This window comes from Panthera tigris, chromosome D1 (genome assembly GCF_018350195.1).
Source record: "Panthera tigris isolate Pti1 chromosome D1, P.tigris_Pti1_mat1.1, whole genome shotgun sequence".
NCBI lineage: Eukaryota > Metazoa > Chordata > Mammalia > Carnivora > Felidae > Panthera > Panthera tigris.
This window is the reverse complement of record NC_056669.1, coordinates 110,334,646-110,360,231: the sequence shown is the minus strand read 5'-3', so window position 1 is coordinate 110,360,231 and position 25,586 is coordinate 110,334,646. Positions and strand designations below refer to the sequence as shown.

Here is a 25,586-nt window from a genome sequence, read left to right as displayed (position 1 = left end):
GGTTCTCCATTTGTAAATACTTAGGCAAGAACAACAATGACGTCACTGCTTACCAAAACTCATGGAACATCTAAAGAGATACTCAGTAGTACATCGATAACCCTAAATATTCATTAGAAACAGAAGAACGCTTGAAAATTGCCTAAGCATCCAATGCAAGAAGCTGAAAAAAACAATCACAAAGTAAATCCAAAGACAGTAGAAGAAATAAAAACACCAGTTAAGGAATTGGAAGCAAAAAAACAACAGAGATGATTTTTGTTTAAGTTCTCAAAAAAAGCAAACCTCTGGCAAATGGATTTTTTATTTTATTTTATTTTATCTTATTTTATTTTAATATTTATTTTTGAGAGACAGAGAGATAGAGCACGAGCAGGGGAGGGGCAGAGAGAGAGGGAGACACAGAATCAGAAGCAGGCTCCAGGCTGTCGGCACAGAGCCCAATGTGGGGCTCGAACCCACAAACCGTGAGATCGTGACCTGAGCCGAAGTCGGACGCTTAACCGACTGAGCCACCCAGGCACCCCTGGATTTTTTTTAAAAGGAGTGAGCCCACAAATTTAACATGGCAGATAGAATTGAGGTTTTAAAAATTAGAAGAGACAACCATGTGGAGTATTGAGAGGATTATACCAATAAATGTGAAAACAGAAAGCATGAATTGTTTTCCAGAAAAATACTACTCTAACTCAAGAGGAGATTGAAAGTCTGAATAAACCTAAAGCATTAAATAAATTGGAGTTGCAGTTTTCTTTTTACAAAGCCATGCGTATCCACTAACACTCACATAAAAATCGCCAGACCAGATGGTTTTACCTTCTGCCAAATCTTCAAAGAAAGATAATCCTTACATGATACAAATTGTTCCAGAGGGTAGAGAAAAAGGCAATCTCTCCAAGTCATTTTATGAAACCACTATAATTTTACAGCTTTGGAATAAAAAGACAAGGATAGTAGCAGAAGGGAAAATTACATGCCAATTTCACTTAGGGACATGGGTTAAAATTTTCTAAATAAAATCAGGACGCCTGGTGGGGGGGGCGGCGGGGAACCAGAGCAAACTAGAAGTGGTCTATCCTAAAAATATAAGGATGAATAAACACCATGGAATGTATCACTATATATTTGCCACATGGACAAAAGGAAGAAAAAAAGAGAGTAAGTAGATGCAGAAAGAAAAACTGTGATAAATTCCATTATTTAAGATTAAAAACCCTCAGACAACAAGGAAGGGAACTTCCTCACCTTGATAAAAGACAATACTACGAGCTAAGAGCACCCATCACATCTGATATAGAAACTTTAAGATTCGGGAGAAGACGAGTGTGCCTAATTCCAACCATTGCTCAGCAGAGAACTAGATGTTCTGGGCGATGCTATAAGACACGAAAAAGAAATTAGATGGATGAGGACAGCTGCACAGAAAAGCAAAACAATCAACAGAAAACCGACAGCATGGTACAATAAACCAGCTCGTTTGCCTGATTAACAAAAACGACACAAAGCAACGGTGTCCCTCCACACCAGCAATAATCAAGAGAAAAATATAAATAGAGGCATTCCTGTCTCCAGCCACAAGGGAGTAATGGCACTGGACCAGCCTTCCCACTCTAAACAAGCAGAAAACTGGAGAAAACATAAGGCACAACTGTTTTCCGATACTGGACAAGAGGCATCCTGGGCATATGAACTCTGAGAGAAGACAAATATAAGAGGTGAACCCTGCGATCACCCCGGCTTTCTGCCAGTGGGGGCGGGGTGCTCTCTGGACAATGTCACGGGAAGTGGGAAAAGTCAGGTGGAACTCAGTGGCCTCCCTCCCTGAAGGATCAAACTTCATGGAAACGGCCAAGAACAAGTACAGAGTGGCTGTCAGCTACTATATCTTTTTTTAAACACACACACACACACACACACACACACACACACTGTAAAGGAACAGAGAAACCAGAATGGAGAGTTTTAAAAGAGTCCCATGTGTAAACGGGAACTTGACAAGTCAACAGGGAAAAGACAGGCTGTCTGGGAGACGGTTTTGGGAAAACTGGCTCATAATTTGGAGGAAAAATCGGGCTGTATCCTGTCTTTATCCCACATAAAAATAGTTCCAGCTGGATTCAAGACCAAACTCTAAAAGGGAAAAAGTATAAAAGTAACCGAGGAAAATATAAGAGGGTATCTTTTTCATCCAGGGACGTGGAATGACTTAACGATCCAAAAGCCACAACATTTCAGGGTGAAAATGTATGGGAGTTGATTACATCAAAGTTGAGCATATCTGGCCACTCATGGTCACCACAGATAAAGCTACCACACTGAAGCTAGCTCTCAGAGAATGACACCCGCGGTGTCTAACACCAGCAAGGATCCAGACTGCTGCAAATCAAGACGGAAAGGAAAGGGGAGGAAACCCAACTGAAAAATGGGCAATCACTGTGAACAGGCAGTTCGAGAAGGGGAGCCCCGGGGTGGCGGGTAAATGAACCAATACTCAAGTTCACTGTCGTCAGAGAAGTGCAAATTTCAATGTCGGCAAAATCTACCGTGCCACCATCGTGTTGGCAGTTAATGAGGAGAGTGTGTGATAGCGAGTCTTGGTGAAAGAATGACGAAATGGAATCCTTCCTGTGCCACAGTGGAAATAAAACTGAAACAGCCATCCAAGGAGGGAAGCAGGAAATATTTAGTGAAGCCAGGCATGCACAGGTCCTGTGACCCAGAACCCCCACTCCTAGGACACCCCAGAAAAATCCTGAGCCAGGGCCAATGGGGCCAGGCATGAGCCTGTTTAACGCAGCGTTTTTTAATGATCCTGGAAATGAAGAAATGGACAAGATGGGGCCAATGTACATTATAAAACAACAAACTACTTTTCCACACAGCCACCTGCAAATATCCTAAAAACGTACCGTTGAGCGAAGAAAAACTGCATAAATTCTAAATCACAACAACACCTGTGTACATTTAAAACACTTAGAAGCGGGGCGATCGAGGCTCAGGTCACGCATGATCTCATGGTTCACGGGATCGAGCCCCATCCATGCTGAGCAGGGAACCTACATGGGATGCTCTCTCTCCCTCTCTCTGCCCTCCTTCACTCTCGCTCACATGCACCTGCATACTCTCTCTCAAAATGAATGAATGAATGAATGAATGCAGCTTTTCAAAAAAAAAAAAAAAAAACAGGGGCGCCTGGGTGGCTCAGTCGGTTAAGCGTCCGACTTCAGCTCAGGTCACAATCTCACGGTCCGTGAGTTCGAGCCCCACGTCGGGCTCTGGGCTGACAGCTCAGAGCCTGGAGCCTGCTTCCGATTCTGTGTCTCCCTCTCTCTCTGCCCCTCCCCCGTTCATGCTCTGTCTCTCTCTGTCTCAAAAATAAATAAATGTTAAAAAAAAAAAAAAAACAGACTCATACAAGAGAGCCTCTTAACTTGACAAAGTGCACGTTGAACAACTTCGGGTGTGTGTTCCACGGTGGAGGGGGTAGGGTGTGGCAGAGCCAGCGGGGTGGGAGCCAGGGGAGCGGGGAAGGGGTCCAGCCTCCTGGTCATGGCTTCTTGCAAACATGAGAGCCCCGAAGCAGGAAATTCAGAAGTCCCTCCGGGCCCGAGCGACACAGAACCTCACGCCGGTCCATCTTCCTGCCACAGGATGAACCAGACTCTGAACGGCAGCCAGATCCCAAAGGTCACCGCAGGCTGCCCCGGGGCGGACCCGCTGGCCATGGCTCCCGTGGTGCTGAGTGCCCTGGCCGTGTGCACCTGCTCGTACGGCATAGCGGGCATAGCGGGCAACCGCACGGTGGTCTGGCTGCCGGGCTGCCGAGCGCAGAGGACCCCCTTCTGCACGTACGTCCTCCACCTGGCCGTGGCCGACCTCCTCCTCCTGCTCTGCACGGCCTCCATGCCCACTCTAGACATCCCCCTGCTGGCCCGCGAGGTGCTGCAGAGAATGAAATACTTGGCCTACACCCTGGGCCTGAGCCCGCTGGCGGCCATCAGCGCACTGCCTCTCTGTCCCCTTCCCCATCTGGTACAAGCGTCACCGGCCCCAGCACCTGGCGGCCGTCACGTGAGCCCTGCTCTGGGCGCCGTCCCCCCTGATGAACGCGCTGGCCTCTTTCTTCTGCGGCAAGTTCTGGCACCTCTGGGAAGCGCAGTGTTTCCTGACGGACTCCGTCTTCCACGTCCTCATCATCGGGTCCTTCACACGAGCCATGGCGATCCCGTCCAGCGCGACCCTCTTCGTGCGGGCGCGGGGGAGCTCGCGGCGGAGGCGGCCCGCGCGACTGTCCGTGGTCCTCCTGGCCTCCGTCCTGGTGTTCCTCGTCCGCACCCCGCCCCTGGGCATCCGCTGGTTCCTCCTCTAACTGGCTGGACCTGCCCCAGAGGACGAAGACTCCGTTCTCCCACTCGGCGTGCCGGTCCTCGGCCGCGAGCAGCAGGGCCAACCCGGGTCTCTACTTCCCGGTGGGCAGCCGGGGCGGCCGGGACCTGCGGGAGCCCCTGGGGGCCGCGCTCCACCGGGCGCTGAGGGAGGAGCCCGAGCTGGAGGGGAGGGAGACGCCGTCCACCGGCACCAACGAGGTGGGGGTCCGAGAGCCGCCGCGCCCTACGGGTGTGCGTGCCCACCCTGCCCGGTGCCTGTCCGGCCTGCCGCCGATGTCCCCAAAGGCCCGCCTCTCGCCCCGTCGGGGCCCCTCTCCTCCATGCCAAAGCCCCCCCACAGCACTGCCTCTCCCGGGTCTCGCAACGGGACCCCGGCGGGGAGAAGGAATTCGATTTCGTTGTCTGTGGAGAACCTCCCGGTCAGAGGGCACGTGTCAGCTTTGAGGCCTGGCTGTTGACGGCCGAGTCTCCGCAGAGGCTCCGCAAACAGGCAGCGGGCACCCATCACCCATCTGAAGGCGAAAGCACGCGGTCCCGGCCCCCTCCGCTCCCTACAATGACGTCTTTGTATGGGAGGCAGGATGTGCTTCCCGTGACCTTGTGGCCGGACGCTGGGCCTTGGGCATGTGCCGGGGGCACCAGCTGACCACAGGGGCGAGGGCCCTGCTCCGCCTTCCACCAGGTGTCCTGCCGACCCTCTCCGTGACCGCCGTCTGCAGCCGGTCCACTGTGTCCATAGCTGATCAAACTCCCGCTGGCCGTGAGCCATGAGACTGCCGCATCCTTCACGTGGCCTTGGCCAGCACTTGACCCCTGGCCTTTGCCTTTGGGTCGCCTTGCACCACTGTCCCTGGCAACCACGGCCGGTCTGTTTGCTTTCTTCCGGGAGGAAGCTGGCTGGAACCAGGAGAGCCTCTGCCTGGCGTCACTGGAGATGCACAGTCGACCTTGGTGAGGCTGTGCCCTGGGAGCTGGGGGCGGGGGGGGGAGGGGGGAGAGGGGGACGTGCGTCCTGGAGGCAGCTTCGTCCCACAGACCCGCATGGCCAACAGAGCAAGAGTCTGTACCCCGACTGATTGCCCCTGCCACATTGTTGGAAACACTTCTCCCCTTGTTGGGCTTTGGTCCTAGAGAAAATTCGGGACACACGTCAGCATGCTTCCTCCCTCACCTCCCCCCTTTTCTTCCCTCCGTCTCCTGGTTCCAGAACAAAGAGTGGACACTTGTGTTACTTTTCCTACCGTGCAGTGTCCAGCCTTGTGGCTGGGGAGGCTGGGCGGAAAGGGCACGTGACAGGTGGTCCCTGCGGAGCCTTCTGGAACAGTTCCCCATCTCGTCCCGAAAGACAGGCTGCAAGCCAGCCGGGACGCAGTTCCCGTCCTCAGAAAGGAAGAGAAAAGGCGTGAATAATCTATAGCCCGTCGCCCTGTGGCAGCAGATCTCCAGGTCTGTGCCCCCCTGTCGCAGGAGGCAGGAGAGTCCTGGGAGTGAGGTGCGTATGTGTCTGGGCCTGGGATCCACTGCCCCGGCTCCCCCTGGGCACTCACTGACCTGAGCCAGAAGGAGCGTGTGAGCTGGGAGCGCCCTCGGTTTCCTGGGTCACCTGCCTTCCCACCTCGAGCCAGCCCCCCAGGTCTGCGTGCCCCAGGGAGGCCTGTGGGGTGGGCGGCGGTCCTTTCTCAGTCACCGCAGCCATCTAAGGGAGCACCCAGTACCGGGACTGGCCTTGCATGCCATCTGCACTCAATAAGTGCTCATGCGGCTAATAAGAACAACCGACACCTGTCCAGGGCTTTATAGCAGGGGCGCCCAGAGAAGCCAAGTTTTGTCCAGCGTCACACGGCCAGTGCCCAACCCGCACGTCTCCACCACAAACCCCACTGCTCCGTGGTCCTTCTCCAACCGCGGCAGTGACAGTGGCCGGTGAGAAGCAGATGGTTGATGACGAGGACGACCTCGCCTCTCGGGGCAGCTGCACGTGGGAGGGGAGGAACCCTGGAGATCGCTCACGCGGTCACGTTTCGGTGCCACTGTCAATACGGTGCATCACCTGGGGCCGCGGTCACCTTCTACCCCGACTTCTCCTCCGTCTCTCTCCGCCTCAGGCCAGGCGGCACCGGTGGGGCCACAGGTATTGGGGGGTCCGGCTAAGGAGAGGTTGAGCCTGCAGCCTGGGCTTCGTGGGGGCACAGGGGAGCGGTTCGCGGTCGCCCCTGCGTGTCATTAGGCCATCGCGAGCTGAGCACCACCAGCCACGTGGCGGTAGTGGCTCGTGGAGAAGAAACAAGATTGGGCACGCGCAGGACCAGAAGCTCGTCTGTGGGAAAGGCCTCCAATCATCGGACGCCGAAAACTGGATAGGTTCTCACCCGTTGGGACTCTGCCCGATCCCGCAGCACGTGTGATCAGGAAACACGCCGTACCCTCTCTTTTGACGGGAAATGTGCGAAACACAATGTCTCCGATGTCCTGCCTTTGGAGGCCTGATCTGGGAGCCAGAGCGTGAACTACAAAGATGTCCAGGCGTACGGGTGCGTGTTTCAAGAGCCCCGGCCGTCAGTGCTTTTCAGTGAAAGTGATCGGTGAGTTATCTCTCTGTTTTCTCTACAGAGACTACTACCAAATCTGCAGGAACGAGAACTCTGGGGCCACAGGGTTGGGGCCGGGGTACGGGAGAGGAACCTCGCCTCCGCCACATGCTGCCGTGCGGTCTAATTCTTTAGTCGTGCATCTCGGAAGCGGGAAAAATACATGTGCCCGTCTCGTGGGTTTGCTGAGGGGTCGATGAGGCGATCATGTTGGGTTCGGCTCTATCTGGCACACAGCAAGGACGCAGGGGTCGTCACTATTTTTGTGCATGGACCTTTTGGAGAATCGGAGGCGGGGGGTTGCTATGCAGCCTCCGGTCCCCTTCCTGAGGAGCCCGCGGCTCGCTGTTGGGGGACTGTCTGTCCCTCGTTGCGGGAAGATGTGGCTCATCAGGAAGTCCACCCCTCCAGAGACCCTGGGTTTCTCTGCGTCTTTCTACTGGTCCCCACGGCCCCAGAACATGTAAGGGGCTGGCCTGGGACCTAGCGGGCCAGGCCGACTCTGTCCCAGGACTCTGAATTTTGGGCAGCAAAACAAGACAGGAGAAGCATCTGGAAACCATCCATCCCCACCGGTGGCAACCTGACGTTGCCCTGAGATCTCGTTCTGATGCCTACTCTGCTCTGATGCCAGGTTTTCCAGTCTGTGTTGATTACGGAGGCTCTTCCGCATCTTTCCCGCTATTTCTATTTACTACTTAACTTGGCCACAGTGGGGGTCTGCTGTCTGCAACCACGGACACAAGAACCATCAGAAAGAGCGTTGCGCGTACGGACCCTCCGGTTAGTAAACGCGGGGAACTGAGAACAGAGACCCCATCCCCACCCCGCCCGGCCGAGATCGTGAGGCCCGTAAAGCTTAAGCCACGGGTCTGTTCCAGCCTCCATCCTGGAAGGGGGTCCTGCAACGTGTTCAGGTGGCTGTCTGCGGCTATGACGGTGCCCCCGTGGCACCCAGGACACGAAGGAGGTAGGGGTGGAGGAGAAACGTAAAGGCCAGAAGCCAGTCTGTGGGGGATTCATCCAATCAGATGCGGACCATTGTAAGGGGAAGAACCCGTTCTCAGGGCTTTGAAAATTCGGCAAACCACCAGAAAAGCAGGACAGATGTCATCAGAGCGGTTGCCAAGCACTTCAGAGTTCTCAGTGGGTATGGGTTCTCTTCTCGAGTCCACCTTGTAAATGCAATGCTTCAGTGCACACGCCGACTGGGTTTTTCCTTTGAAAGAGCTGAGCACAGGGGCGCCTCGGTGGCTCAGTCGGTCAAGCGTCCGACTTCGGCTCAGGTCGTGATCTCACGGCTTGTGAGTTCGAGCCCCGCGTCGGGCTCTGTGTCTCCCTCTCTCTCTGCGTCTCCTCTGCTCGTGCTCTCTCTCTCTCTCAAAAATAAACATTACAAAAATAAAAAGCAAGATAAAATAAAGAGCTGAGCACAAGGCGGGGATGGGCTCTCCTCACAAAGCCGCTCAAGTCCTCTGCTGTGGGTACAATGACATTCTCAAGACTCCAAGCTACATTTTGGAGCTGAAAGCATGGATTGCAAACAAAAAGAAAAGATTTTTCAAATTTGGAGGCATATTTTGGAATATTTCCCCCCAAAGAGTGAGAATTTATAAACTTCTGATTTAAATGGGTAAGAAGGGGACCTTCTTTGGTTATCTCTAGTCTTGTTTATTTGTGAACAATTAAGAGAAAGTTCAGATTAAAATTAATGGACGACATGGGGCGCCCAGATGGCTCTGTTGGTTGAACGTCCAACTCTTGATTTCGGCTCAGGTCATGATCTCTTGGTCACGGGCTTGACCCCAATGACAGTCTCCGTGCAGGGTGTGGAGGCTGCTTGAGATTCTCTCCCTCTCTCTTTCAAAAATTAATTTAAAAAAAATTAACGGACTATGAGACAGAAGGGGTAAAGATAAATATTGAAGTCAACAGCCATTAGTTTGCAACTGAGAACTGAATTTAACCCAAAGTAATTCACCAAGAGGGACAGATCCTTTTGGAAAAGAAGAAATCAAGAGCCTACTGGATTTCTGATAATCCGGTTAATGATAATCTCCTAATACACTGGGAAATATTTACATTTTGTGCCGATTTAACATCAGCGACAGCAGCTGAAAGTCGTAAGTCACCACTACAGCAAGGAAAGTGAGAAGAAAACTGTCAACGAGCATCATCCATTTCAGATTAACCGCCATACAAGAAAACTGGACGTGCCCTGAAACTTTACTATCCGTGCATGAAAAACAGGACAGAAGATCTTCCCAGAGTTGATAACAGTCCTAAAAATGTGCAGAACCTTACCAAGAATGAGTTATGAAACTACAAAAAATCTCTTAACTATTAATAACACAAGACAATTTTGGGGGTCGCCTGAGTGGCTCAGGCGGTTAAGCGTCCGACTTCGGCTCAGGTCATGATCTCACCGTTCCCAATTCCCGAGTTTGAGCCCTGCGTCGTGCCCTGTGCTGACAGCTCGGAGCCTGGAGCCTGCTTCAGAATCTATGTCTCCCTCTCTCTCTGCCCCTCCCCTACTCGTGGGCACATGTGGGCAAGCTTTCTCTCTCTCTCTCTCTCAAAAATAAACATTAAAAAATAATCAAAAATATAACACAAGACAATTTTTGATCAACCATGCTAAAAAAAAAAAAACCACTGAGCTATCTCTCAGTTCTCTTTCTGGAAATCTTTCAAAACGGTGGACATATGAAAAAGCTATCGAAGAGCATGCAGCAAAAAATGGGTAGAAAAAAACAATGCATCTGTTTTTCTGTGTTTCGCATTATTTGTGGTACTTGTCGCCTTTAAAAATCGACAGTTTGCTGTGATTTCTCTTCCCGCTTGAAATACATACTCATCGTTGGATCTAACTTTGGATTTACGATTTTGTGTTCTTTCTCAGAAGGGGCGTCCCCCTGTCGTTGATAAGCTTTGGTCCCCACAAAATCTGTCCCTGGATGGAGGACAGAGGAATTCCCCAACTCCAGGACGGTGAGCAAGGGGGTGGTCACAGAGCCACTGCCAGAGACCCCCCCCCCCCACCCAGAGAGTAGATGGGAGCCCCGGGACCACAGGGCAGGGGGGCTGCTTCTGGCAGGACAGGATACCTCAGGACAATTCAAATCTCTGATTTCTTGATGTGAGATCCGGACTGAAATTTAGGGACCCTCTAGGTCAGTGCTGAAAGAAATCTTTTTTTTTTTTTTTTTGGTAGCCGGGAGGCCGAGACTGACTTGGGGGAACCACAGAAAAACAAAACTCACGATGCACCCTGGCAACTGGCTGAATCAGAACATCCGTCGGATTCACACTTCACGGGTCTGTTATTCAGCCAAAGGGCAGGTGCTGACCTCGAAAGGCCAAACTCTGTGAAACCACCCACGGGCTTCTCCCGCCAAAAGGTTTCCCTCCTCCCCCGTCTGGGGAGGCCTCCAACCTCCCCAGGCCTCTGTTGCAGGAAATCATAATCCTCCCGCCTCCCCGGCGTGGTCACCCCTGCCTTGGACCAGCCCCCGACCTGAGCCAGGCCGGGACTCCATACTCTGTATGAGTCAACTTCCGGCTGATCTGCGTAGGAATGGGTCTGGGGGAGCGCTTAACCGAGGAGGGCACAGAGCCCCTCAAGACCCAGTGGGATGTGGCCGTGCGCATGGGCCGGTGCCACACCCTGCTTCGGATGCTGTGTCTCCTTCTCTCTCTGCCCCTCCCCTGCTCGCGTTCGGTCTCTCTCTCACTCTGTCTCTCTTGCACAGATAAATCAACATTAAAAAACTTCTTCCATAAACAAAGGGAAAAGAACACTTCAGACCTACCTTCCTAGCAACTTTCAAGCTCACGATACGGTACGGTTAACTCCGTCACCACACGGGCATCACACCCCCAGGACTTACTCGTCTTGTAGCTGGACGCCTGGGCCCCTTGACCAACACCCCGCAGCCCCCAGAGCCACCAGTCTCCGCTCCGCTCCGCTCCTGGGAGTTCAACGCGTCTGGATTCCACGTGTAAGTGCGGCCACACAGCACTTGGCTTTCTGTGCCTGACTCACTTCGCACAATGTCTTCCAGGTTCGAACACGTCGCAAACGGTAGGATTTCCTTCTTTTCGTGGCCGAACAATACTCCCCATGCACCCCATTTTTAAAACGCATTCGTTGAGGCGCCCGGGGGGCTCAGTCGGTTGAGCCTCCGACTCTTGGTTTCAGCTCAGGTCATGATCTCACGGTTCCAAGGTTCAAGCCCCGCGTGGGGCTCCCCACGGCCAGTGCAGAGTCTGCTGGGGATTGTTTCTGCCTCTCTACCTGTCCCTCCCCAGCTCGCACTCTCTCTCTCTTTCTCAAAATAGATACACAAACTTCAAAAAAGTTCAAATCAAATAAGATCCGTTCATCTCCCCACGGACACCTGAGATGTTTCCACGTCTCGGCTGCTACAAATCACACGACCACGAACGTGGGTGCAGGCACCAATCTGAGATGCTGATCTCATTCCCCTCGGGCACATTCCCAGAAGTGGGCTTGCTGGATCGTAGGAAGTCCTAGGAGTTGTAATGTTTTGAGGAACCTCCTCGTGGTTTTCCTCAGTGGTGGCTCCTGATGAGTGGGCAGGCGGGGGGAGGATAATGTGGCATCTTCAGCCACGGAAGCCAGAGGGGCCCCTTCCTGCAAACACTTCACTTCCTCGCCTCACACAACTAGGGGGTGTACACATGGCCCTCACTGGGTTCAATGGTGTCCCCCCAAAAATTCACGTTCACCTAGAACCTCAAAATGCAATCTCATTTGAAAATGGGGTAAGAAGAGGTCACACCAGATCGGGATGGGCCCTAAACCCAATGACTGACGTCTTTACAAGAAGGTCGAGTGAAGAGTCACAGAGACACAGAAAGGAGAGGCAGAGCCTGGGGTGATGCGACCACAGCCAAGGACGTTGAGGACAGCTGGCGGGGGGCGGGGGGAGCCACCAGCAGCCGGGACAGAGGCTTCGAGCAGATTCTTGCCCAGGGCCTCCAGAGGGAACCACCCTTCCGTCACCTTGGTTTCAGACTTCTGGCTTCCAGAACCACAAGAAAATGAATTCCCGGCATTTAAAGCCCCGGATTTGTGGTCCTACACTGTGGCCGCCCCAGGGCACTGACACGGGACCTCAGGACGCCCAGTTAACCTCAGAGAGAAGGCCCCTTGGGCCACTCCCACCCTGCTCTCCGGGAGCCAATAATTCGGCAATTCCCTGACCTGCTTCTAATCAGTGTCTTTCTGTTTGTTTTCTCTCCTTTTTTCCTGAAGTCAGACAGGGCTGATTAGGACTATCTCTTATCCTTGTCATTGAAGTAACTGCCTAAGTAAAGACACCTGAGGCTGCGGGAACAGAACTGAAAGTCAAAATGGACAAAAGGGAAAAGCAATGTAGTGGTTCGGTATAACTAAAAACTTGAGAACATATCGTGGCTTCAGGCACGGCTGGATCCAGGTGTCATCGGGACCTCGACACACCAGCTGGGCACTTCACTCCCTGCCCACTCGTTGCTGGCATAATGGGTCTCCCTTCTCAGACCTCCCTTCTGCCTTGTCCAGCAACCCCAGAAGGAGAGACCTTTCACCACAGAACTCCCGGAACTGACCCTTCTTGGATGAATTAGATTCTAGTTCTACTGGACTGGAAAGATACCCCTCTTCCCAAAGTAACTACACGGCCAAGAGAATGGGATATGCAGACCGTCCCAGCTGGGAGAGTGTTACACTCAGAGGGACCAGATGCGAGGCCGGGGTTCCCCGCTGACAAACACCCAGATCTGGTCTTGGTGAGAGCGCTCAGACCGGGCCGGCCACACCTGGGATCCGGCGGGGCGCCAACCCCCTTAAAAGCGGGGTTGCCTTGTGGAGTATACACGGTCCATCACCTCCTGGGGTGCAAATCAAAGCCAGCTCTCGGCCCTCCCACGGACACCGCAGGCCGTGAGGCCCCACCGCTCCCCAGCTCTTGGCTTCCCCGGACCTGCATCCGGCTCGGCCCCCCATTCGCTCTTCCGGGGTGGGGCTGAGCTGAAGCTAACCTTCCCGTCGGATGTCGAAGAATGTGACTAACTGCCCAGACCATCGGTCGACGCGCTGCCCCCGAAAAATCAGGATGTCCCAGCGAGTGCAACGGCGCCCTTCACGCGCGCGAGCAGAAGGGGGTGGCCGTTCGCCCAGAGAAGGACAATGGCCGGTGGGAATTCGGTGTAGCCCTGCAGTCACCCGGGGCCACCCGCCCCCCTGCATTCCGGATTGTGGGGGGGTAGCTGCTATAAAAGTCACTGCTGTATTTATGAGTTGGCGAGTTCCCTTGGGACTTGATTTCTGTTTTCGCCGATAGGGCTCATCTGGCCTGTCCCGTCCCCAGGTCACAGCTGAGGGGACAGATGGCTCTTACAGCTGGGACAGTGCCCAGCTCCTCCGGCAGGAAGAGATCACAGAGGGACTCCCCCAGGCTTGGTAGGACTCCCGCCTCTACTGGGTTCACCGCCCACCATGGGCTCAGACCACCGGACTCTCAGCCCCCCTCAATTGCTGACCCCAAAGAGAAAGGACCTCTCTCCACACGGCTTTATTATTCCTATTTTCAGATGGTTCAGCTTCCGGGATGCTGGCTTGGCTCTTGCGGGGGCCTTCCTGGAAACGCCCAGAAGCCTCTGAAATCCTGACCTTCCCCACCCATTTTTCCAAGGCTCTGTTATGGGGTGCAATGCCCAGGTTGGAGTCCTAACCCCAGTACTTGAGAAAGGGACCACGTTTTGAGATAGGGCCTTGAAGGAGACGGCACCCTGATCAGGGCAGGGGTCCTTATGACAAGAGATCAGGACACAGACAGGCACAGACCGGCGACCCCGTGAGGACACAAAGGTGAGGACAGCCACCCACACACAGAGACGCCTCAGGAGGACCCGTGTAAACTAGACCAAGCACATCTCTTCCCCAATTAAAACCCGCAGGCCGGGGCGCCTGGGGGGCTCAGTCGGTTAAGCGTCTGACTTGGGCCAGGTCATGATCCCAAGGTTCGTGAGTTCGAGCCCCGCATTGGGCTCTGGGCGGACAGCTTGGAGCCTGGAGCCCGCCTGGGATTCTGTGTCTCCCTCTCTCTCTGCCCCTCCCCGGCTCGCGCCCTGTCTCTCTCTGTCTCAAAAATAAATAAACATTAAAAAAAAAAATTTTTTTTAAGGCTTGAAATGTACTGTCTCACGGTTCTGGAGGCCAGAAGTCTGAGGTGAGGGTGACGGCAGGACCGTGTGCCCTCCTCAGCACTAGGAACGGACCCGTCCAGCGTCTCTCTGACTTCTGGGGTCTGCCTGCACGTTTCGGTGCTCTCAGCTTGTAGGCACACCGCTTCAGCCCTCCGTGTTCACGTCGTCCTCCCTCTGGCGTGGGTGTGGCTCCAAATTTCTTCTTGGTCTAAGGACGCGGGCCACAGTGGATCAGGGCCCACCCTCATGACCTCATCTGCACTTGGTCACATCTGCAAAGACCCTATTTCCAAAAAAGGTCACATTCGGAGGTCCTGGGCGTTAGGCCTCCCAGCGTTTCTTCTTTGGGGGGGGGGACACGATTCAGCCCATAACAGACGTGCACATCTTGGGGGGCCATGATTGTGCCTCCTCCCCCCTCCCACCCCAAGGACTGTCCACCATTTGAAGGCACGAGACAGGTGCCTCTCACGGCACCACCTGGCCCGATTCTCACAGGGAAGTGACAGAACCAGGGGAGTGAGGCTCGGACCCACCTGAAGGGTGAGCCAGGGTCACTTAGCCAAAGCTAGACCAGGGGCAGAATGACACAGGGTCCCAGGGCTCTGGCTTCCAGGCTTTGGTGTGAAGGAACTTCAGAGAACCAGAAAAACCCACAGACCGGAGCCCGACAGCCTTGGTCAGCCAACGCGCACACACACACACACACACACACACACACACACACACACACGCAGGCCCCGGGCCGCAGCCCTACCGCGTCCCCGAGGGCTCAGTGCTGCACTTTCCTGGGCACAGGGACCCCCACTCTGGTCCTCCAGGCCCCCACAAAGCCAGCCTCCCCTGGGCAGGAGCTGATAGGGGCTGCAGCTCAGGGCAGGCCCGCCTCCCCGGGCCTCCAGACTGTGCACCTCGCACCCCTCTTCCCGCTTCTGGGAGGATAGGGAGCCTGGTCCCAGCGATGGGACTTCCGGGAGCATCAGGAGACCGAGCTGGTCCCCCTGGCCAGGGGAGCAGCACGGACAGCGGCTCGTGGGTGGCCGGCACCCTCGTCCGAGGACGGGACTCTGGCGGCAGCAGGGGGAGGTGGCAGGACTCAGCGGGAGGCAGGGGTGCGCGGTGGTTAGGAACCCACGGCCGGCCCGGCCTCCGCTCTGCCCTCGGCCACTCGCTCATTCCCTGGGTGACCCTGGCCGCTCCTCTGACCTTGCTTCCGTCCCTCTTCCCTTCCGCCCACGGGGACAGCCACTCGTGGCACGCCTGGGCACGGGCTGGCCCAAGCTGTCCGTGCGTGGGAGGGGCCCAAGCTGAGAGCGGACGGCCGTCCCTCCTCAGTCTGCTTCTATCTCGAAGACGCAGTAAGCTTCTGTTTATTCAAAGAAAAGACAAAATGGAGGCGGGGGGGCGGGGGGGTCTTTTCCTTCATCTGCTTCGATGGAAGGGAAAAAACGGATTAATGGGGGGGAAAAAAAGCCGATTTCAGGCAATGTTTGTTCTCCTTTTAGACTCTGCTACTTCACGAACACAAACAACGGAGGAGCTAAGATTCCTTCCACCCCACAGGCTTTCCCGAGGTGGCTGTTTGCGTTGGAAAGCGGAGAGGTGTGGAGCCGGCTTCCCAGGCCCAGCACGGGTGGGGGGCCGAGAACATTCCCCCACGGCCAGCCTCAGGGCCAGGAGGGGGGTCTCCGGGCAGGTGACCCGCAATCTGTGTCCTTCCGGTTCATCCGAGGGACGCCCTCCACGGCTTGTGTGAGGCTCTGTGCCGCTCTGACCGTGCTCTCACGGGGCAGCGGCCGCCACACAAGGCATTCCGTGGTTCACTGCGGGAGCATCGCCGTGTCAGGTTCAAGGTGAGGACGGCAGCCCAGGGCCCCAGCTGGCCCAGCCCGGATGGGGGGAATCTGCCGGCCGGGGCCGCGGGATCTGGCGTTAGCAGCAGCTAATCAGCACAGTCCGCAGATCAGAGGTGAGAGCACCCCCTATTCCCTCGGGGTGACGACTGGTGCAGAGGGGTGCACGGGCTGGATGGCACCCCCAAAAGACCTGTCCGCATCCCACGCCCCAGCTCCTGTGAACAGGCCTTATTTAGACAAAGGATCTTTGCTGCTGGAATCTAGTCAGGAATCTCACGAGGAGACTGGCCAGGATCATGGGGAGGACCCGCAACCTGGACAGGTGTCTTTCTGAGAGAGACACAGGACAGAGACCCAGAGGAGGGAAGAGACCATGTGACCACAGAGGCCCAGGCTGCAGTGACGAAGCCACAAAGCAAGGAACGCCTGGAGGCCCCAGGAGCCCCCAGGGGAAGCAGAGAGGGAAGACCCCAGAGATCTACATCCGGCCACGAGCAGCTCGCCCTCGGCTCACCGCCAGAGCCTCGGGCAGCCTCCTCCTTGCCGGGTGGGTCGCCGCTGCATGAGTCACACCGAGGCCTCCTCTGGGGTCACATTCTTCCAACGGTTCTCCCGGAGCCCTTCACCCCCAGCCCCCATTAGCCCCAAAGGGGCCAGAATGCACCCGCAGCAGCTACCTCCTCCCAGGAAATTCCTTCCCTGATTGCCTCCCCCAGTCCTCCCTCTGACCCCAGACTGCCTCATCCCCCTGAGGACCCGAGGGCGCGGCAGCCTCCGGAGTGGGGAGGGGACCCCAGGCCCCACGCGGGCATGCGGCCGGTGTGGTGGCTCGGGCCTGCACGCAGAGGACCTGTGGGGGGGCAGGGGTTTCATGCCCTGCAGCTGCCTTCTCGAAACTCGTCACGATGTTGTCTTGAATTTGTGTTTGTCAAAGGGAACTCCAATAGGACAGTGTGACGTCCGCCAGGGACGCAGGGCTGCGGCTCCAGGGGTCCTGTCTCCCACTGCCCATGGGGCCTTTCGCTCTGTTCTCTACGTCTCTTAATCCCCCTTTAAACTGTCTGCCTCACGGATCCGGCGACAGTAACACCTGGTGTCCCTCCGGGGCTTGGCTAACAAACCGAATCCTTCCGTCAGACCCCGACCAGGAACCCTTCCTGCCCTGTTTACAGATGAGGAAACCGAGGCAGGAGGGGTTCTGTGACTTCCTGCGGGGACACCAGCTAAGGAGCAGAGCCAGGGTGTAAACCCAGGTGGCTTGGCCCCGTGGTCCCCGAGGTCCCCACCTCTCTGCACTCTCACTCACCATCGGGGAGCGGTGACATTTGGTGCCAAGTGACACGGTGTTTCACGAGGACACCGGGCGACCCTCCCTCATTGTGCCCACCCAGGATTCCACGTTCACTGCCTGCCCCCTTCCTGCGTCGTTCAGGGCACATCAGGGCACAAGGCCCATCCTTGCCCATGACCACCAGCATCCAGGACCGGCATGGGGACCCTCCAACGGCTTCTCACTGTCACAGCCCAGGAAGATGATGGTTCGGCCACTGTGCCTGCCACTTGATGGCTGGAAATGTCCCCCTTTACACGTTCTGGCTCCCCTGGGCACCCCAGTCTGGAGCTCTGTGCTCGAGGGAGGGGCCCAAAGAGCAAAAATGGCAACTCATTGGTGTGTGTGTGTGTTTATTTTTGAGAGAGAGAGAGAGAATTTGCAGAAGGGGCAGAGAGAGAGGGAGACAGAATCCGAAGCAGGCTCCAGGCTCCGAGCCGTCAGCACAGAGCCCGACGCGGGGCTGGAACCCACAAGCCGTGAGATATGACCCGAGCCGAAGTCGGACGCTTAACCGACTGAGCCACCCGGGCGCGCCCCATCTTCTTGCGGAACATTCTAAAGCAAATCCCAGATACGGTATCATTTCCCTCCTCATCTGATGACTTCTATTTGAATGCACCACCTACCCCCCCCCCCGTGCTAATTCCCTCTAAGCACACAACACACAACACGCAGCTTCCCGGCCTGAGGGACAGATGGCGGGGCGCTCCCCCCGCCCCCCGTGAGGGCCACACGGCCCCTGACAACCCCCGTCCGGCTGCACGCCTTCCTCAGAGAGCCACCTGCCGCGGGCCTCCGCGCACAGAGGAGCTCACCCGCGGGGCCCGGCAGGCGCCCGGCGCCCTGGCCGCGTTCCCCTGCGTGGGTGCCATGGCGGACAAAGGCGCAGTGGCCCGGCCGCTGAGCTTCCCCGTGCAGAGGGGCGCTGCGGGCACGTCGGTCCTCCACCCGGCCGCGGCCGACCTCGTCTTCCTCGGGCCTGACCATCCTGAACGCCGGCCCCCAGGCGGCCCCCGCGAGCCACGAGGGGTGTCAGGCACCTGGCCTACGGCACACAGGCCTGAGCCCGCTGGAGTTCACCGGCACCCAGCCCTGCCTCTCAGTCCTCGTCCCCACCCGTGACAAGCACGGGGCGGGCCACCCTCCGGCTGCTGCCCCTCCTGCCGACCACGCTGGCCTTGTCCTTCCACGGCGCGCCCAGAAACGCCCACCTGTGGCAGGGCTCCGCGTGGACACCATCCTCCACGTCTTCACGCGGGGCAGCTCCGGGACCGTCACGATCCCGTCCAGCACGGTCTTCGTCGTCCAGACTCAAAGGAGCTCCTGGCAGCGACCGCGGCCCACGCCGCCGTTCGCGGTCATCCCGGCCTCTGTCCTGGTGTTCCTCACCCGCGCCCTCCCCGCCCCTCGGCATCTACTGGCTCGACCCGCCCCCCACCCCCAACCCGGCGGACGAAGACTGTGTTCCGCCACCCGGAGTGCCTGTCCTCGGCCGCGAGCCACAGCGCCCAGCCTGTCATCTACTTCCTGATGGGCGGTCCGGGCGGCGCGAGCCCGCGTGAGCTCCTGGGGACCGTGCTCCGCAGGGCGCGGAGCGGGGAGCCTGTGCTGGAGCGCGGACGCCCTCCCCCAGCACCAACCAGGTCCGAGCCGAGAGCGGGGCCTCCGGACGCCCCTGCCCCGGGGCTGCCCCTGCCCCGGGGCCGCCCGCTGACGCTGGCCATTCACAGCTCTGCCCCACGGCTCCCCGCCCGGCTCCTGCCCTTCCCCGACTCTGAGCGCCCAGTGGCCGCTTAACTGGCAAACGGCCAGTATGAGCCGGGTCCTGCGGGCGAGGGCAGGACACAGAGGAGGCGGGCAAGCCACCCAGGCACGTTTATACAGAGTAATCTTGACACCAGTCAGGTGTGGGAGGCAGGCATTCCACAGCCTTGGGCAGCCGCCGGGTGCCCACCCTTCAGATGCTGAATCTGATGTTGCGAGAGAGGTCCCGCGGGTCCTGGGCAAGAAGATGAGCAGCTAGGCCACGGCGGGGGGTGTGGGGGGAGGCCAGGAAGGGGCAAGGAAGGGGGGCGAGGAAGGGGCAAGGCATCAACCGGTTAGGAGGTGGTTCCGCATTTCAATGGCCTCAGGGCCTTACTGCGCACACAGCAGCTGAAAGCCCAGCCCGCACGGTGACCAGATAGGGCGGCCACCCCGTGCCCAGCCACATGGGCAGCACCTTCCACACTGGCAGGAGGCTGTGCGGGGCCGTGGGCCGTGGGCAAGAGAGGGTGTGGCTACAGAGTCACCAGGTAGGTGGTGCGGGACGGGCGGAGAAGGGCACCCCGGAAGACAGGACCTGATGGGAGCAGCGTTTCTAGGAGACCTGGCCCGGGCGGGAGGGTGCTGGGAGGGGAGGGGGCATCCAGGGCCACGGGATCCGTCGGGACCATGGGCCTCTGCACCAGCCCCATTCACCCAGAGACCTGCATGCCAGAACAGGGAGCAGGGGTGGGCAGAGCCCCCCAAGTGACTGCCATTCTGCTGCGTCAGTGCCCCCCAGGAGACACACCCCAACCCTGCACAGACCACGCATATGGTAGGCATTCAACATGTCTGACCCAGTGAGAATAACACTACCGGCTTGCAAGATGCGGGACACCCTCGCTTCCTTCACACTCTCCTTTGGGCCCTTTCCCACCTCCTGCACACACTCCTGGGCAGTGACAGTCATGGCCACGGCCTGCAAGGTGTCCCTGACTCAGGGACTTACTCCAGTCCACCAAGCATCCGCCTCAGGGCCTTTGCACTTGCTGTGCCCGCTGCCGAGAACACCCCTCCCCAAGCCGTGCACAGAGCTCTCTTCCTCAGTTTCCACGGGTCACTGTTTAAACATCAACTCTTCAGAGAGGCCTCTCCTGATCACCTGACATAAAACAATGTGATACATAGGGCACCTGGGTGGCTCAGTCAAGCGTTTGACTCTTGATTTCAGCTTAGGTCATGATCTCATGGTTAGTGGGTTCGAGCTCCACCTGGGGCTCTGTGCTGACAGTCTGGGTGGGGCCTGCTTGGGATTCGGGATTCTCTGTCTCCCTCTCTCACTGTCCTCCCCCACTGGCTCACACTGTCTCTCTCTCAAAAATAAATATTTTTAAAACTGTGATACACATACACTCCCAATCTGCCTCATTTCCCTGGTACGTTCACCACTGACCGATATGTTATGTGTTTACGTGTTCACCAAGAGGGCAGAGGCCATGACCATTTTGATCACTGCTGTGCTCCAGGCCTAGGATGATGCCTGGAAGACAGGGGCCCAGGACATGTTTGTGGGATGCCCACTGGTAGGCACACTGTGGGAGTCCAGACAAGGGACAGGGAGAAAGCCACAGCGGTGAGGCAGAGTGGTAATCCAGATAGCTCAAGTCCACAGTTCACCTCCCAGAGGGCCCTCCTCAAATGAAACCCCTAAGCATCCTCCCCCACACCTGGGTGGGAGGATCGTTCCTGTGGGCACACGTGTGTGACTGTGTCAATGAGAGAGGAAGGAATGTGTCTACCTGCTGGTGTTGCCATCCGTGAGCGTGAGTGTGTCTACAGTACAAAACCCACACGTTCCTCAGCTAGTGCCAGCCACTGGTCTCCAACTATTTCATGCATCTGTGATTTTTTTTTCTCCCTTCTGCAGGGCAAACTCCCCAAGAGGAGGGCCTGACTCTTCAGCCTTGCCCAAGGCTGCTGGCCAAGACTGAAGTCCATCAAAAACAAAACAAAACAAAACAAAAACACAACACCTGACTTCCAGAATGAAAAAACAAGTCCATGCATGAGCTGCTACCTAACTTTATCAATTTTGAGATGATGTTATTAGGAGCATACAGCTTTAGGAGTGTTATGTCATCCAGGGGAGTTGGTGCTTTGGTGATAAATTATGAAGTTATCATCCTCGATCCTAGTCATGTTATTCCTTACAATCTATTTTATCTGATATTAACTTGGCTCCACCAGGCTTCTTTTGGTTGGTGCTTGTTTCTTCTTGCCTCCTTTGACTTTCAACCTCTCTGTGTTCCTATCTGTTAGCTATATCACTTGTAAACCACTGGGAATTGAGTTGAGTTGCACCTTTGCACTACAGTGAGCAGGCCTGTGCCCTGGTTCTACCATCCCACCAGGAGTCAGTCATAAAGAGCTCACTGAGCTGTTGTAGTGATCGAGGGAAAGGACTGGCTTTGGCCCTGGCTCCATCACCACTGTCCTGGGTGCCCTTGGGCCCATCTTGCACCCTCTCTGAGCTGTCTTCCCATCTGTATAATGGGAACAATCCACCCTCTACCAGTCTTCAATGTGGAAAGGACACACAGGTCCTGCATCCATCCATCACTGGGCACTGAGAAGCATTATTCCAAAGGCGAAATCCTGGGCCCCTCCAATGAGGGGTCTGTAGTGGGTTATACAGCCGTCTAACCAGCCCAGCCCTGCCTGAGCCATCCCAGGCCCTCTCTATCCTGTCCCGGGTCCAGGTAGGGTCAGGTAAAAGATGTCAACCCTCCAGAAGACTTGCAGGCTCCCAGAGGATGAGCTCGCATCCCAAATAAGGCCATGACTTACTTGGCTCTTGCATGGTCTATGTGTCATTTTGTGTGGCAGGGCTGTACTCATTCTTGATTGGGAAATTCCACTTCAAACGTGGAGAGCTCAGGGCTTGCTCAGGGAGAGTAAACAGAGGGCAGTCAGGACAGCCAGAGGCACCCGGATGACCAGGAGAGGTCAAGGTGACCGAGGGAGGCCAGGATGACGGGGCAGCCAGGATGACAGTACACAACCTCCCTGCCAGTCCACTCTGTTGCCAAGATCCCCTGCCCCCAGAGGCTCCTTTCACCTCCTTTTTGCCAAAGGGAACATTTTTGCCTTTTCCAGATCTGGCGCACTGCAGTCTGACTGGGGCAGAGCCAGGAGCACGCGGAAGAGGGAAATGCAGAGAGAAAAGGACAAATGGCCTGTCATCTCACTAAGCCTTCCTCCCTCCCCAAACTCCTCTCCCTTCTCAAGCAGTGATGGGGGAGCGGGGAGAAGAAAAGAAACGGCCACTTAAGAGAGCCCCTAGACCCTGCAATGAGGACGCATAAGCATCTCGGGCCCCACGAGAGAGGCACACGGGCCGCCCGGGCACAGGGACCACCTCGCGGAGCGCCCAGCCCTCCAAGTGACCCGAGGCTGCCTCTCCCCCGGGCCAGGGTGTCGGCCCTGCACAAACAAAACCTGGTCAGAGTGAGGGACGCTGTTTACCAGCGTCCTGTGCAAACCCCACGCCTGCCACTCGGCCCCGCCCCGGCCCCGCCCAGACAAGCCCCGCCCCAATCCCAGCACCCGCCCTATCAGGTCCCTCTGTGTAAGCCACGCCCCGGGCTCCACCCGGCTCCACTCACACGCAAGCTCCAGCCCCGCCCGCCCCAAGCCCCTCCCAGCCCCACCCCCAGCCCCCACTTTGCCAAGTGGCTCCCGGAGCAAAGCCCCAAGTACACCACACCCAGGCTCCTGCTGTGCCTGGTCCCCACCCTCCGCCTCCTAAAAAGGATTCCCCAGCAGGGCTGGAGAGTCCTGTCCGGGGTAGAGACGCAGGGCTTGAAGCTGCCTCCTGCTAGAGCCCCCTTCGTGCCAACTGCCTCCAGTCACATCCCCACGCGGGATCCCCTGGCCTCTGGGCCTTGGATCCTAGGGGCGCCTGAGACCAGCCTCCCCCTTCCCAGCCTGGTCGGGGGGGGGGGGGGGGGGCGGTGTGCTCAGTAAGGCTCCAAAGCATGACGACTACAGCACTCCCCTCCCTCCCCCATCCCCAGCTGCGACACTGACCCAAGACTTCCCATTCCAGGGAATTTCTCCCAGGGAAAGATTCCACTACATCAACCCTATGGGGCCACAGGGAAAAGGACATGAGAGAAAGCAGGTGAAGGACGGCGTAATGCCAGGCACGTGAGACACTCGCCACGTGGTTGTTAAGCAGCAGTCAGGAGCCCTCACTGGGGGCCAGGGACGGTTCTAGGCACCGCCCGGTACTCAACAGCACCGGCAGGTGTTAGGAGCACCCTCCTCGTACGGCTGAGGCAGCTGGGGTGGGGGGGTGAGGGTTGAGTGGCCTGTCACCAAACCAGGGGGCGGCAGAAGTGGACTCAGAAGCCAAGAATTGGGCTCCAGAATCCATGAACTTGGCCCACGGGCTCTTCAGCCCCCAGAGGGTGGGCACCCAGGTGGGAAGGCGAGTGTGTGTTTCACACTCTTCCGCAAACTCAGAGCCCGGCACAAATTCGCACTGGTCAACAAATGCTTAGTATTCTCCATTGTAAAACCAACCAACCTCAGGTCTGTATCCAGCGACAAGGCCAAGAACAGGAATGAGGGGCCATTCTGAAAACGGAAGAAAAAGCAGAAGCACCCGCTGGTCAGAGCAGAGAGACGCCCCCCCAGCTCGCCGGGTGGATGGTTGGAGGGTTCTTTACCGTGTGTGTTAGATTCCCGGGGCTGCCGTGACTGACCACAAACTTAGTGGCTCCAAACCACACAAATGCATTGTCGTACAGTTTGGGAGGTCTGAAGTCTGAAATGGATGGGCAGGGCCGACTTCTTTCTGGGAGCTGTAGAGGAGAATCTGTGTCCTTGTCTCTTCCAGGTTCTAGTGGCCCATCTGCATTCTCTGGCTGTGGCCACTGTTCCACCTTCAAAGCCAGTAGGCTAACACCTTCAGATCACTCTCTCCGCTCACCTTTTCTGTCTCTCGCATGCCTGCCTCCCTCTTTAAGGACTTAATTAGGCCCACATGGACAATCCAGAATAATCTATGGCAAGTTCCTTAAATTAATTACATCTGCAAAGTAGCTTCTGCCATTAAGGTCACATATACACAGGCGTTGGAGATGAGGACACAAATATCTTTGGGGGGCCATTAGTCTGTCTACCATACTGTGGGAAGTGGCCTGCCCAAGAGGTAGGACCTACAGACAGTGTGTAAGGTTTTCCCAAAGAAACCAATGAGCCCTTCCCTATAAACTGATAGTGAAACCAGTAATCACTGGTGCCCCCCCCCAACAGAGTTTGCCATCAGCTCTTAGTACTGCACTCTTCGATAAAATAAAAATAGAGTCCATGATCTCCAGGGAACTTTTAAACATGAAAGACGAGGTGCCAAAACAAAATGGAGAAAGGAACTCAGAGGAAACAGATCATGCAGGGTGTTGAGGGAAGAAGCAAAACAGCAGAAGATAATGCCTTCTGATGCCAGGGTAAAAACGATCTTCAACCTAGAATCCACACTGTCAATTCAAGACTGAGACTAGATAAAGAAAAGTCCTCAAAAACAAAACAAAACCAAAAACCAACTACCTCCCATTCACTCTTTCTCAGGAAAGTCACTAATACCAAAAACCAAGAAAGAGGGGTTTTTAGTTTTGTGAGAATGTCTGAGGATGAATTTGTGAAAAGTACATAGAAAATTAAGCAAATGAGAAAAACAAGGCAATGAATAACTAGTAAAAACAAAGAGCTGTCCAAGAAGGAAATGTAGTCAGAGTTTACCATATTTCTTTCTTCTACCCTGATTTGTCCTCCTGCATGAGCCCATCCCATCCCATGCCTTAAATGCATTGTGGAGTCAGTGACTCCCCCTCCCCTATTGTATCCCATCACCCACCTCCCTACTGAGCTTCAAACTCTGCTATCGACCTGACTTCTTAAAAAATCTCTCCTTGGGTGTCTAATAGGCTCCACAGACCTAGCATACCATCAGCAGAGTCCCTGCAGTCCTGCAGATCCTGGCTCCAAAACTTCATTCCTCTCCCAATCTGCCCTGTCTCAGGAATTATAACCCCATCCACCCAGCTGCCCAAGCCAAAACCCGAGGAGGTGTCTTAACCCCTCTCTTCAACCCCTCATCTCCCACATCCTTTCAGCAATCCTGTAAGTTCCAACCTCTAAAATATCCTCCACACACCCAATTCTCTCCATCAACCCTGCACTCTCTCTGACCCTGCAACCTGTTTTCTACAAGCCCTGGGGGCCTGCCAAGGACCCTCACACAGGGTGGCTCTAAGTAAAATCCAAGCTCCCTTCCATGGCCTCTGAGGTCCCGCCCCACCTGGACCATCCAATCGCTCTCTGTCCCACTCACACTCACCTCCTACTGGCTCAACAGTGTCCACCTTGTTCCTATTTCAGAGTATTTCCTCTTATT

General features: G+C 56.1%; 1 protein-coding gene across 1 annotated transcript; it reads left to right on the top strand.

Annotated features, from left to right (window-relative positions):
* The first annotated feature begins 3,651 nt into the window (after positions 1-3,651).
* On the top strand, positions 3,652-5,159 carry MRGPRD (MAS related GPR family member D). Its single transcript, XM_042959640.1, is given in 4 exon segments — positions 3,652-4,001; positions 4,003-4,366; positions 4,368-4,617; positions 5,071-5,159. Coding segments are annotated over 4 exon segments (1,053 nt in total).
* The last annotated feature ends 20,427 nt before the right edge of the window (positions 5,160-25,586 follow it).